Source organism: Pongo pygmaeus, chromosome 12 (genome assembly GCF_028885625.2).
Source record: "Pongo pygmaeus isolate AG05252 chromosome 12, NHGRI_mPonPyg2-v2.0_pri, whole genome shotgun sequence".
NCBI classification, from domain to species: domain Eukaryota; kingdom Metazoa; phylum Chordata; class Mammalia; order Primates; family Hominidae; genus Pongo; species Pongo pygmaeus.
The window spans coordinates 91,538,913-91,553,855 of NC_072385.2; the positions used below are offsets into that span (position 1 = coordinate 91,538,913).

Here is a 14,943-nt window from a genome sequence, read left to right on the forward strand (position 1 = left end):
AAACAACTCTTCAGAGCACAGCAAATAGCCCAAATTGCTTTAAGTACCAAAGTAGGTGTTAAAGTCCGGAAAGAAAGAGGTCCAGAAGGTGAAAGAGGTGACCTCATCTTGGTCGTACAACCTACATTTTGCCTCTACCAACACAACCACCCACAAACAGCTGTTTTAAGACCTCCCCAGCATCCTGAGAATTCTCTAGTAACTGGATATAGGTCCTGAATCCAGATTGATAAACAGTGACCTATAATAATTAACCTGAAAAAAAAGATTTTATTGAAATACAGCCAGATTATTTAATAAGAAAAAAATACTAAAAATAAAAAGAAATATATGTCCAACCATAAAGGTAGCATAGTATATTATTTATACTTGTATACATAGTATTATATTTATACCTTAAATATAAATAATTTAAAAAAAAGGAACTGAGAATGGAAGCCTGCAAAAAGCGTATGTGTATTTTATACATACATATACATATACCAAAAACCTATCAAAATCAGATACAGTGACTAAGATGTATGATAACGAAGTAGCCCTAGGACAGCTATCAATGTTGTAACTACCTGTTTTGTATCCCCAAGATTACTTTTCTGTATAATCTGACATAACCATATCCCACACAGGTTATATCACCAACATCTAAGAAAAAAGGATAATGTGCTTATAACCGACAATGTACACATCAATTGTTTATTCAGAAGCCACTGACCTAAGAGTGAATAATTTAATTAAAACTCTTTATCGTCTATCTCCCCTCACAATAATACAAGCTTCATAACAGCAGGGATTTTTGTTCACTGACATATTCCCAGTATGAAAACAATGCCTGGCATGTAGTATTTACTTAATAAATATTTATTAAATCATTAGATTTTCATTCTGGGAGCTATAATTAGTTTCAGTTACCACTCTGTCACCCAGGTTGGAGCACAGTGGTGCCATCTCAGTTCACTGCAACCTCCACCTCCCAGGCACAAGCAATCTCCCCACCTCAGCCTCCTGAGTACCTGGGATCACCGGCGTGCACCACCATGCCTGGCTAATTTTTTGTACTTTTGGTAGAGACAGGCAGTGGGGTGTGGGGGGCCTCATCCAATACAACTGGTATCCTTATAAGAGGAGGAAATTTGGACACACAGACACCAGTGATATGTGCACACAAAGAAAAGGCCACATGAGGACACAGAAGATGGCAACCTACAAGCTAGGGAGGAAGGTGTTATAAGAAATCAAACCTGATGAAACACTGATTTCTGACCTCTAGCTTCCAGAACTGTGAGAAAATATGTTTCTGTTGTTTAAACCACCCAGTCTGTAGTAATTTTGTATGGTAGCTCTAGCAGACTAACAGACATGTAAACAAGATTTAGGAAGTGATATAAAATAAATATTTGTGATATTTGGTGGAAAAGCTATAGTTTTCAATTTTTTCATTAAAGCTACTGTCTCTAAAAATGATTAGGCTTTTCCCCTTCCCCCATAGTTCAGTCCTAAAGCTATCAAGGCAGCCAGTGCAAGGCAAGTGTGTAAGGAGGTCATTCTGGCAGAGGAGCAGCACACATGGGGTGTCAGTTTAGTGTAAGGTATCAACAACCAGGTAGATGAGAAAGGCAGCCTGGTATAGGATGCTGGAGCCCTGGTGGGATGAGAACGTTGGCACAAGATGAGGGGGCAGCCCAGCACAGGTTCAATCAGAACCTGAACAAGCAAGGAAGTAGAAACCAGTGGAGACAGGAGATTGATTATGTAGGGGAAGACTCATCAAATAAATAAATATGTTAAGCATAATGGAAGCCAGGTTTCTGTTGGGGAAGTAACTATATATAAAAGGAGGAAACTAAAACTAATCCTATGCTGTTGTAAAAATATAGCTGTAACTATATCCATTGCCACACACATATGTACATAAATATATTCCTTAATTTTAACTACTGTGATGAGGACTCCAGCAGCACTGATGAACACAACTAGCGCATAGAGCTTGGTTTCTAAATACCTTTCTCCATAAAAGAACTAGGGCTCCTTGGCAAAAATGGCTGATTCTAGGGCTGGAGCAAAAAGAGCACAAGATGAACCTGGATCATCTTATTGTGTCACAAAACAAGAAAGTCATCAAAGAATGATAAGAACATGGCAAAAGAACAAAGACGACAGTTTAGAGGGGTATCTACTTGCCAAAACAGGGTCAATTTAAGCATCAAAATAAATAGTAATGGATTATAACCCATCAAAAAAATAAGAAACCTGGCCAGGCGCGGTGGCTCACACCTGTAATCCCAGCACTTTGGGAGGCTGAGGTGGGTCATTTGAGGTCAGGAGTTTGAGACCAGCCAGGCCAACATGGTGAAACCCCATTCCTACTAAAAATACAAAAATTAGCCAAGTGGTAGTGGCGTGTGCCTGTAAACCCAGCTACTCAGGAGGCTGAGGCAGGAGAATCGCTTGAGCCCGGGAGGCGGAGGATGTGGCGAGCCGTGATCATACCACTGCACTCCAGTCTGGGCAATAGAGTGAGACCCTGTCTCAAATACAAAATAAAATGAAAATAAAAAAATAAGAAACCTGAGTCCATACAGATATAAACCAATAAACTGAAGGTCTGATGAAGAACTGAATATTTACATAGTTTCAAAGCACATTTTACAAAATAGCTATTAACTACCAGCTAAAACAAGTAAAACAAAAATAATTTTGCAATTATTAAAATTGTAAAATTGTGGGCAAGTCTAGCAGACACCAAGTGATCAAAATGGACATCATCAGTAATGGGATAAATAAAAATTGTGTGCCACCTAATAGGATGCAATGAGACAAACACAGCTTCACTTCTGTGGCATTTCTCCCAAAATTGCATAAGTTGAATCTAATCAGGATGAAACATCAAATTTAGGGACAGTCTACAAAACAACTGGAGGGCAACTTTCCAAAGTGTCAAGGTCACAAAACCCAAGGAAGACTAAGGAACTGTTCCATATCAAAGAGACTAAAGAGACATGAAAAATAAATTCACCATGTAATTGTGAACTAGATCTTTTTGCTATAAAAGACATTATTGAGACAATTAGTGAAACTAGAATGGGTCTGAGAATTAGTAATGTATCAACATTTCCTGATTTTGTTGGTTGTAGTACGGTTGTGTAGGAGAAAGCCTTACTTACAGGAAATAAACACTAAAATGTTAGAGGGTGATAGGGCATCCATTTAGCAATTTAATTCTCAAATTGTTATAGTATAAAGAAGACAGACATTTTCATCACCTCTTGGGCTAGGTAAAGGTTGCAAAGATAGGTCTATAGAGGCCAGGAAAGAAATGACTAAAACAAGCTGCATGTAAGGTAGGGACTGAGGGCACCTGGCACACCACTTAGCAAATATACAGACCATCTGGAATGGAATGCAAGTCCAGAGTGGCACAATCACCCTATTTTTCAATAGAAACCAAACATCCACATTGTTATGTGAAATCTCCCTATTTTTAAAACACTCAAAAGGGCCAAACAAAATACGTCTGTTGGCTAAATCTGAACCACAGCTACCTCTGGTCCAGAGACATGTTTCTCAAACTGAGGCTTAGGGATAAAAGGAAGCCACATGATATATACACGGAACATATTCTTGGAGCTGCAGTTTTATCTCAAGGGTTTGCCTGGAATTTTCTGGAAGACAGGATAGTTCCAAATTTTTTTTAATGCTATACTATGAAGTATGATGCAAAGTTCATACGATTTTTTAAAACTTTTCATTTGAAAATGATTCCAAACTCACAGAAAAGCTGTAAGAACAAAAAAAGTACAAAGAATATCCACATAGCTTTCACCAAATTAACCTATTATTAACATTTTACCCGTTGGCTTTATTTACACACATGCACATATGCATGCTCTGTCCCTCCCTCCCTCTATATGTACACGTATCTGTGTGTATATATAAAACACATATGGCCGGGTGCAGTGGCTCATGCCTGTAATCCCAGCACTTTGGGAGGCTGAGGTGGGTGGATCCCTTGGGGTCAAGAGTTCCAGATCAGCCTGACCAACATAGTGAAACCCCATCTCTACTAAAAATACAAAACTAGCCGGGCATGGTGGCACGTGCCTGTAATCCCAGTTATTTGGGAGGCTGAGGCAGGATAATCGCTTGAACCCGGGAGGCAGAGGGTGCAGTGAGCCAAAATCATGCCACTGCACTCCAGCCTGGGCAACAGAGCGAGACCCCATCTCAAAACAAAACAAAAAACCCCCACATATGTATTACCTTTGTTTTCTAAACCATTTGAATATAAGCTATAATCATGGACCATTCTCCATAAAAACTTTGGTATGTATTTCCTAAGAATAAAAATATTCTCTTACATAACCTGAAGACAGTTACCAACTTCAATAAACATTAATGCAATACTTACTACCATCCACATTCCAATTTTGCCAAGTGATCCAATAATATCCTTTATTATATTTTCCCCTCTATGCAAGATCCAGTCTAAAATCAGGTAGTCCATTTAGTTACCATATCTCTTAAGTCTTCTTTAGTCTGGAATGTTTCCACAGACTTTGTCTTTATAATATTTAAAAAAAAAACCCCAAAAAACCCAGCTCCCCATCGTTTTAAAAAATAGGATGTTCCCCATCTGGAGTTTAAAATTTCCTCATGATTAGATTCAGGCTATGAATTCATGGCTGAAAAACACTAAGTGATGTGTTCTTTTCAGGGTATCACATGCAGAGACACACAAATCCATTGGTGATATTTATTTTGATCATGCACACAAGGTGTTGTCTGATTTCACCACCATATTGAGTTACTGTTTCCCCCCCTTACAAGTAATAAGCATTATATGGGGAGAAATTTAAGACCATGTGGACATCCTGCTTCTTACCAAAATATCCCCCTAGATTTAGCACCTATTGATGATTCCTGTCTGAACAAATCTTTATTATAATGGTTGCAAAACAATCATATAAAATTTAAAGTTAAATCGATTTCAACTTTTGCCTACACTCCCAGATCACTTAGGTGTAAGAGCTCAGTCCCCTCCACTTTAGAAGCGCTATAGTGCAATGGTTTGAGTGTACCAATCAGGGACAGCTTCCTGGGAAAAAAATGTATTTCAGCAAGTAAGTGGGGAACCAGTCAAGACACAGACAACTCCATCAGATCAGCTTAAAAATAAAATAAAGCAATATGGTAAATCCTCTTTTTTGCAGTTGTTGTTTTTGGCTCCCAGGGATCTCTCACGTGACAGGCATCACACGGGGGATACTCACCACACTACAAACAAGGAAAATCCTTTCTTATTTGAGACACGGTCTTGCTGCTCACTCTGCCGCCCACGCTGGAGTGCAGTGGCATGATCATAGCTCACTGCAGCCTCCACCTCCTGGGCTCAAGCGATCCTCTCACCTCAGCCTCCCAAGGAGCTAGGCATGCACCACCACATTCGGCTAATTTTTGTTTTTTTTTGGTAGAGACAGGGTCTCACTATGTTGCCCAGACTGGTCTTGAACTCCAGGCCTCAAGTGATATTCCTACCCTGGCCTCCCAAAGTGCTAGGATTATAGGCGTGAGCTACACCACCTGGCCTGAAAATTCTCTTTCAAAGAATTGATTTGCAAGGTAAACATACCCTAGCCCTATCAATTTTATAAAATCACTTGTTTACATACTGAGTTTGCCTGAATTACACTGATTCTAGAACTAATAAATATCTTTCTGCTGCTACTGATGTTAAACATATTCTAATTATATTCAGACTCTAAAAACTTGTGAAAGACATAGCCCGCAATGATTACTTCTGATTGTTCATCCACCTTTTCATGTATGTCAACCTTTCCACCTATTCTCTCAAAGATAGGGGTTAGCCACTAAAAATGTATCTTTCATCTGATTGTGACCAACAGAAATTTTACACTGAAATCTAAGACAAATATATGTCACTGAAATTAAATGTTACATGAAGCAATATCACACGAAGTACTGATATTTTACATTATCTCTTCCTTTTCTCCTCATTTTTCTAATGTTGGTCCTGACCACTACTAAACTGATTTCAAAAACCATTAATAGGTCATGCACATGACTTGTACTTGAAAATACCCTAGAATCTGGCACAGAATTCTTTATCAGATTCCCAATAAAGTCTAAAACATTTCACTTATTTCAGGTGAAATGAGAAATAAGAACATAATGAGTTTTTGTTTGTTTGTTTGCTTGTTTAAGATGGGGTCTCACTCTGTCACCCAGGTTGGAGCCCAGTAGTGTGATCTGAGCTCACTGCAACCTCCACCTCCCAGGCTCAAGCAATCCTCCCACCTCAGCCTCTCGAGTATCTGGGACCACAGGCGTGCACCACCATGCCTGGCTAATTTTTTTGTACTTTTGGTAGAGACGGGGTCTCACCATGTTGCCCAGGCTGGTCTCAAACTCCTGAGCTCAAGTGAGCTGCCCACCTTAGCCTCCCAAACTGTTGGGATTACAGGCGAGAGCCCTATTTAATTTTTAAAGTAATTTTACAATTTTTTATTCTGAGATTGTGTATTACAATCTTTTGGTCTTCAAATGTCATTTCTTTAAAAAAAAAAAAAAAAAAAAAAGAGGTATGAAAGTGAAGGTTGTTAAGTCGTCAACTATATGCTGGTCCCTAATTTATTTCCTCCACATTTTACTGGATCATGAAACCTCCACTGCAAGACTTCAAAGACACATGAGAGTTTCAGCCTTCAATACAGCCTTCAAGAGGTTTATAATTTGGCTTAGGCGTGGTAACTGCAATCCCCCAGCACTCTGGGAGGCCTCAGTGGGCAGATCACTTGAGGTCAGGAGATCGAGACTGGCCTGGCCAACATGGTGAAACCTGTCTCTACTAAAAATACAAAAATTAGCCGGGTGTGGTGGCATACACCTGTAATACCACCTAGTCGGGAGGCTAAGGCAGGAGAATCCCTTGAACCCAGGAAGCAGAGGCTGCAGTGAGCTGAGATCATACCACTGCACTCCAGCCTGGGCGACAAAGCAAAACTCCGTCTCATAAAAAAATAAACAAATAAAAAGAAAACCAATTTGGCTCAGGGAAATAAGACATAACAATTTTAAGATCTGTAATAATTACTTTCACCTTATAACTATTAGAATAAACATTCTGCAATAAGTACCCCAGGAGTGGTCCTATCAAGTGTTCAAGGAAGAATACTTTGGGCTGGGAATGAAAAGCAGTAAATGTTTTTAGAAAGGAAATAATATTTGAGTTGAGCCTTGAAGGGTACTGAGAATAGTCATGAGGATGAAAAGATGAAAATCTGAGGAACAAGAAATAGGTCATCTTGGTCAGAACATGGTAAGACAGCAGAAAGAGATGACAGAGGACTTGAGAAGATGTTAAGAGGCTAAGATGTTTGAATGTAGTCATTAAGGCAATGAAGCAATCTGAGAGGGTGAATGGCACAATCAAAGCATGGCTTTAGGGAGATTAATCTGAGGGCCCTGTACAAAATAAACTGGACAGGTGGAGATTCTCAACGCCATGCAATAATCCATGCATCAAATAATAAGTACCTGAACTATAGTGGTGGAAAAGAAAAGGGATGAGAAAAGGTGACAAGAATTGACAAGTCTTAGAAGAGATTCTAATGCCCTAGGCAAAAATGGCAAAGAATCAAACATGATTCTGAAATTTCAAACTGGGTGATACAGTCAGTGGGAAATAAGGAAAAGAAGCTGATTCAGGAGAGAAGTTCAGATTCAGGTATGTACCTGAGGGTTATAAAGAGTCAGTAACGGAGTAAAGACCACTGGACTCCATCAGAAAAATCTGAGTTCAAGTGGAAAAAAAAAAAGGTTAAGATCCAATGAAAAAAAACAGAATGCAAAATTATGTCTGCAGTATGATTTTAACTATTAAAAAACTAAGCATAGGAAAAGAATAAGAACAAGTACATCATGTTAACATCAGCTGCATACAGATGGGCTAAAGATAATTTATTTTTCTATTCTTTTTTCCTTTGTATGGTGTTTTATTTAAAAATAATATGATGCTGGGCATGGTGACTCACACCTCTAATCCCAGCACTTTGGGAGGCTGAGGTGGATGGATCACTTGAAGACAGCAGTTCAAGACCAGCTTGGCCAATATGGCAAAACCTCATCTCTATTAAAAATACAAAAATTAGGTGGGTGCGGTGGTGCACACCTGTCATCTCAGCTACTCGGGAGGCTGAGGCACAAGAATCGCTTGAATCTGAGAGGCAGAAGTTGCAGTGAGCCAAGACTGTGCCACTGTACTCCAGCCTGGGTGACAGAAACTCTGTCTCAAAAAAACAAAATAAAATAAAATAAAAATAATATAGATACAAACACTCCCAATCATACAAAAAAAAGAAAAAACCTGGACTCAACCTTTTAAAAAAATAACACACTTTTGGCCAGGTGCGGTGGCTCACATCTGTAATCCCAGCACTTTGGAAGGCCTAGGCAGGTGAATAACAAGGTCAGGAGATCACAACCATCCTGGCTAACACAGTGAAACCCCATCTCTACTGAAAATACAAAAAATTAGCCAGGTGTGGTGGCGGGTGCCTGTAGTCCCAGCTACTCAGGAGGCTTGAGGGCAGGAGAATAGCTTGAACACGGGAGGCGGAAGCTGCAGTGAGCCAACACGGCGCTATTGCACTCCAGCCTGGGCAATAGAGCAAGACTCTGTCTCAAAAACAAACAACAACAAAAAAAACACTCACGGCCAGGCACAGTGGCTCACGCCTGTAAGGGAGGCCAAAGTGGGTGGATCACACAAGGTCAGGAGTTCAAGACCAGCCTGGCCAAGATGGTGAAACCCCGTCTCTACTAAAAATACAAAAATTAGCTGGGCATGCTGGCGGGCACTTGTAATCCCAGCTACTCGGGAGGCTGAGGCAGAGAACTGCCTAAACCCGGGAGGCGGAGGTTGCAGTGAGCTGAGATAGCGCCACAACACTGCAGCCTGGGCAACAGAGCGAGACTCTGTCTCAAAACAAAAACAAAAACAAAAACACTCTCTAGACCTTTTTCACATGTAAAAGTATAATAATTTATCTCCCAAGGTTAGTATGCAGATTAAATGAGGTAAAAGCTCTTTGTAAACTGTAAATAAGGAATGCTTTAAAATAATATTTAAAAATCATATACAGCATGCAAAACTAAGGCATTATAAAAGCCTAAGACAGCTAAAGGACAAGAGATCATATACAGACACAGAAATATACTATAGGGTCAGGCACAGTGGCTCACACCTGTAATCTGAGAACTTCGGGAGGCCAAGGTGAGTGGCCATCACCCGAGGTCAGGGGTTTGAGACCAGCCTGGCCAACATGGTGAAAACCCGTCTCTACTAAAAATACAAAATTTAGCCAGGTGTGGTGGTACACGATTGTAATCCCAGCTACTCAGGAGGCTGAGGCAGGAGAATCGGTTGAACCCAGGAGACAGAGGTTGCAGTGAGCTGGGATGGCGCCATTGTACTCCAGCCTGGGAGACAGAGCAAGACTCCGTCAGACACACACACAAAAAGAAATATACTATAGATTTGGGAATCTTCCACACTGAGGTAATACTAGATGATGTAGATTCGTTCCCTAAACTTTTTACAAGTATTAGAATCTATTTTAAAAATCAAAATATTTTTCTAAAATTTCTTATGAATATTGAAGTTTTACATGTTACAGAAATGGACTCCCACATATAAAATACAGTATTTTGCTACATATTATTCCAACTTACATATAAGACAGAAAAAGACTCCCTAGAATTTAAACTGCTAAATTATTTCATTGTTTTAAAAAGCCAAGCTCTGCAGAGATAAATCTAGCAATCAACAAATGTTATCTCAGAAGTTACTTGCTTGAAACATAGCACAGCATTTTAAATGGTGCTTCCTCCCTTCATCCCCATTTCTGGTACTTAGGCTTAATAATAAACATCTCTACATACAGTACATACTTTATTTATTTATTTATTTATTTTTTAGAGGCAGAGGTTTGCTCTGTGGCCCAGTGGAGTGCAGTGGTACAATCGTAGCTCACTGCACCCTTGAACTCCTGTGCTCAAGTGATCCTCCCGCCTCAGCCTCCCAAGTAGCTGGGGTTACAGGCACATGCCACTATGCCTATTTTTGTTTTTTTGTAGAGACAGGGTCTTGCTATGTTGCCCAGGCTGGTCTCAAACTACTGGGCTCAATCGATCCTTCCACCTCAGCCTCCCAAAGTGCTGGGAGTACAGGCATGAGCCAGTGCACCTGGTCATGGTACTTATTTAAAAACCAGGCAGTAAGCTCCTAAAGGGCAAAAAGCATGTCTTTTACTTGTCTTTCCCATAAGAACCACCAAGCATAGTGCTAGTCCATGTTTGATGTTAATCCATACACATGCTGAAAAATACTCTAGCTAACTCATGTTGAAGATGCTCTACTAACCATGTAAGAGTTACTACTCATGTCCGGTTACCCAACTTAAGTCTATCTTGAACCCTTCAAGAGGCAACCAATAAAAAAAGTTTAAAAAAAAATCTCTCCAAATATTACATGAAAAACATTTTCATGTAAATAAGGAATTCTTTAGATTAATATGTGAAAATCATATACAGCATTGTTCCTTTAAGAAAGCAAGACTATTATCTGTGATGAAAAATCACAGTTCTAACAATGTGATGTTAAAAAGACTAATTTCTGAATAGTCCATAAGTTGAAGCATACTGCTATACCTGTTCACAGTTACACCCTGTACCCAGAATGTTGTTTCTTATAGATCCTAATCCAACAATTTCATTCACTATGATTTTTCTTAGGGGGAAGAAGATTTTAAGTTTTGTTGTTTAACTTTTGAGGCAGAAAAATTTAAAGCTGACATGGTTAGGTATAAGGTTTCTTTCAAGTGAAAACAGACTAATCTCTAGGTTAATTCCAAGATAAAAGTCTTAAAATTAAACCTCTATTATGAAAGAGATTCCAAAAAGATTAAGCATGATGTGCACCCAATCCCTGCCTTATAAAAAATCGGTAAAAGCTGTATGAATAGTTTCCCACTTCTGCACATAGACCTGAGATTTAAAATATATACAGTATATACATTTTGCACATGGGTATCTATATGTAGTGATTTAGACGCAAGACATCAAGGTAATTGAGTACTTTTCTCTCCTAAGTTAAAAAAAAAAAAAAAAAAGGTTTCTAAAGTGCTGCCTTAAGTAACCATAATTCGTGGATTAAAAGATACATTAATAATACCTAAGGGAAATTCCAGAGTACAAGCACCTGCCAGCCAAGTTGCCTGAAATTCATCAGCTGCGGAGATTAAAAGACTTCTTCACTTGTTTTTATGTAAAACAAAGATAATATAACCAGTACCATGTAACCTCAATGTGGCATTTATAAAATGGCCAATCACCTATCATTCCTATAATTTAAAAAACCACTACCTAGTCTTAATTGCCATTAGACATCTTATAAAATGCACATAACACAGTGGATTTCTTATCTAAACATGCAACAATCAAGGGTACAGTTTGAATTTTAAGTTTTTCACTTCACAAAATGAGTCACCATAGGATTCTCTTAAATAATCTCTAAACTTATTCTGTTTATAAAGTACTCAATTTTTCTGCTTATAAAAATGTAGTTTTTTCACCATTTTTCAAGAACCTAACATGTAAAAGGAAATAAATACACACATACTTCCTTGAGAATAAATAAACGCTTTCAATACTTGTAACCCCAGAATAACTTCACGTTTTGACTTCTTGTTTGTTTAAAAAAAAAAAAGTTTTTAAACATCTACTAGAGTAGAAGTGCTTGCCTTTATATTCATGGCTCTCCTGATGATAAAATAAAGATCAATGTAACTCTAAGCTCTAGGCTAATTAACTGCAGAGAACAGAAACAAGCAATTTGGCAAGAGCTGAGCAACGCTCCGCTTAAAGACTACCAGTAAAATATACCAGCACTACTCCTCCCCCACCCCTTTAAGGTTTCAATTAAGATGGGGCCTAGTTTTACTCTTGCAAGGGGTACAGAAAGAGAAAGCACAGAGTTCCCACTGAGAAGTATCTTCATCAAGAGCAGCTCCAGAAATACTGCCAGGAACCATTTCCTTCCCTCTCTGCAGACGCAGGTTCCTCTGATAGGCATATCTCCTCTGCTCCTGATTAACACCATATCTAAAGAAAAGTCTCATCACATACCACCCAAAGCATGGCATCAAATGAATTTTTTAAATCCAACATTACGGTCAACAATGACGCTCTTTATGAAAAGTATGAGCCCCAACTGCAATTCATCTTCATCTCTCGGTCTTTTATATCACTTGCCTCATGAACTGATTAAGAAAGAAGAAAGCTATTACAAAGCATAACCAATGTTTGAAAATAAACATAAGTGCCCCAATTGGTGAGAAAGACTCCTTCTAAACACTTACAGAAGATGAAGCTTTAACAAGCCCTCCAGAAGTCTTCAGAGCCAACAGGAAAGAAGTTAAAGTTAATAGTGATCTCACCACTCCTATAAGATGAGGACCCAATACAGTATAAAGATAGCACAGCTCTCCACAACATCCCCTAAAAAGACACTCAATTTTTACTTTAGTATATGGTCAGCCCTTTAGCGGACATACAGGACAAGTTTTTCGGTCCAACATTTACTGTGAATAAACCAACGCATTGAGCTAAAAAAGAACCAGGGAAAAATGGATGTCTCTCTAAAAAGAGCCCAACCTAAGTAAGGAATTACAAGACATCAAAGGTTAGATAATGGACAACAGGTGCCTTTGAGGAGGAAAGAGTAATACAACACTCAGTTGCCTCCTATTTTAGGTTTTCCACTCTGAAAGCAATATAACGACAATTTTTTCTGCCCAAGGAAAAGGGAAGGCCAAAATTATAGACTTTACTATTTAATATCTATAATAGGCCCATTGCTCTTTGACTTACTTTTTTACTTTAGATTTTAAAAATCCATCTCATCTCGATATTATCTGGATATAGTACGGCCTATGGCCTGATTGCTCACTGATCAGTGAACATTAACCAAGTAGAGATTTATTATCAAGAAAAGTAAAAGGCGTCTGAATACAAGCTACCTGCACATAAAAAACTCAAAATACAGTTCCAGCAGTAGGTATCACAGAACTGCGTTATCAGTCAAAGCTGAAACTGTTTCTCTCACCATTCTAACAGTTTAACTTAATCTTTTACTAGATTTCAATGGCCTCGAAGAATAGTAATTCCAGACTCAGCTTTTAGGGCAGCGAATACTAGCCTGGAGTTTTGATTTTCCTAGCCAGAAGATTACCTTCATCTGGTGAGAGGAACACTGAAAAGGCATTTCAGCCTATTTAATAACCTCTTCCCTTTCTCCATTCCACAAAGACAACATCTTCCAAAAATGGAGAATCCTTTCCTTCCCTGATAGAGGCCCCCTTTCCTATTGATTCATTGGGCAGAATCACTTCTCCCCAGCATGCATGCAGAGCCAGAAAACACTTCTGCTTTCACTCTTAAAGAGGGTCCCCCAACACAGATGCACCTCTTCCTTTCCTGCATTAAGCAAATGATGCTCCGATGTTTCTAGGTCTCTCCACCACTGCAAAATGCTCAGAGAAGTGGAGGGAGTGAAAAGGAAGTTGCCTACTAGTCTGAAGGATACTGGAAAGTCGCCTTCAAATCTAAAGTGAAGACTGGGGGTCGGGGGATGCCCCCTTCCTGAAGAGGGAATAAGGGTCCCTCCCCTAAAAAGGAACCTCTGTTCGGGTGAAGGCTTTCCCCACCCTGAAAGAGAGGCGTGTATGTGGAAAGGTGGTGGAATGTTGTACCCTGAAGAGGAGCCTGGATTTGAAGAAGTGTCCCAACTCTGAAGGGGGGTAAGTGAAGGGAGCCGTGAGTGTACGGGGAGGGGTGTGCCAGCTATTGGGGGGCCTGAGAGGGAAGGGGTTCCCACTTTGGGGGAACGAGGGCCCCGCACTGAAAGGGGCTCCGGGAGGAAAGGAGGGTCTGGCACAGGAGAGTTGGACATGGGGGAGGGGCCCTTAGTTCACCGGAGTCCGCGGAGGGGCGGCAGCCTCGAAGGGAACATGTGCAGTGGAGCCGCTGCCACCCCGAGGGGCAGGGGGGAGGGCAGGGCCTGGGCTGTGTGCGGAAGGAAAAAAGTTGCTACCCTTCGCAGAAGAGGCAGCTCCCCAGCCGTACTCACCGAGACTGCCGGCGAAACCGTCCATCTTGCGGGGAAAGCGCCGGGCTCCGGGCTCAGAGGGGCGGGCACTTCATTCAGCGGACCGACAGAGTGGCCGACGCTGAGCCTGACCCGCTCGCCCTCTAGGTCGCCCGGCTCGGCTCCCGGCTCCCGCCTCCGTCGTCCGTCCGTTCGCCCTGGGGTAGTCAGCCGCGGCCGCCCGAACCACTTCCCCGTCAGGTTGAGAGTCGCGCCGCTCAGCCGCCTGCCCGGCCTCCCTCCCAGGCAGCAGCCGCGAGCGCTGCGCCGCGCCCCGCCCCCGCGCCCGCGCGCAGCAGTAGCCCCGCCCCGCGCACGCTGTCACACTTCCGACTCCGCCTCCCACGTGACGCCACGGAGGCGGGGTCTTGCCAGCCCCGCCCTCTCACCTTGCCTCGGCCTCGGCGTTTGTCCGCCTAGCGCCAGGCTGGTGGTTGCGCCTGCGCGGTAGGCCTGCTGAAGGCTGGGGACCAAGGTTTGGAAGCTGGTTCCGAACAGGTGGGGATAAGGCATAGCCTCTGGCCTGGGATACTCTGATGCATGAAGGATCCTCTCCCCGTGTGGCCCCTGGGAAGCCCGCAGAGCCAAGTCTGGACCCCCCTGACGGGAGATGGCCACCACGTGGGTCCTACAAGGACACTAAAGAAGCAACCAAGAGGGAGAGGTTCTCCCTCTCCCCCAATAGGGTGAGGGACAAATAGCGGCGAAGCTTCTTGACTAGC

General features: G+C 41.3%; 1 protein-coding gene across 5 annotated transcripts in view; it reads right to left on the reverse strand.

Annotated features, from left to right (window-relative positions):
* Positions 1-14,518, reverse strand: part of EML4 (EMAP like 4) — a 162,741-nt gene extending 148,223 nt beyond the window's left edge. Inside the window, exon 1 of one of the 5 annotated variants that reach the window (XM_054475189.2) lies at positions 14,204-14,518. In XM_054475189.2, coding sequence (XP_054331164.1) covers positions 14,204-14,228 — 25 coding nt within the window. In that variant the 5' untranslated portion in view covers positions 14,229-14,518. The remainder of the gene's footprint in view (positions 1-14,203) is intronic. The other 4 variants (XM_063648780.1, XM_063648781.1, XM_063648782.1 and 1 more) reach the window with 4 other exon arrangements.
* Between the last annotated feature and the right edge of the window lie 425 nt (positions 14,519-14,943).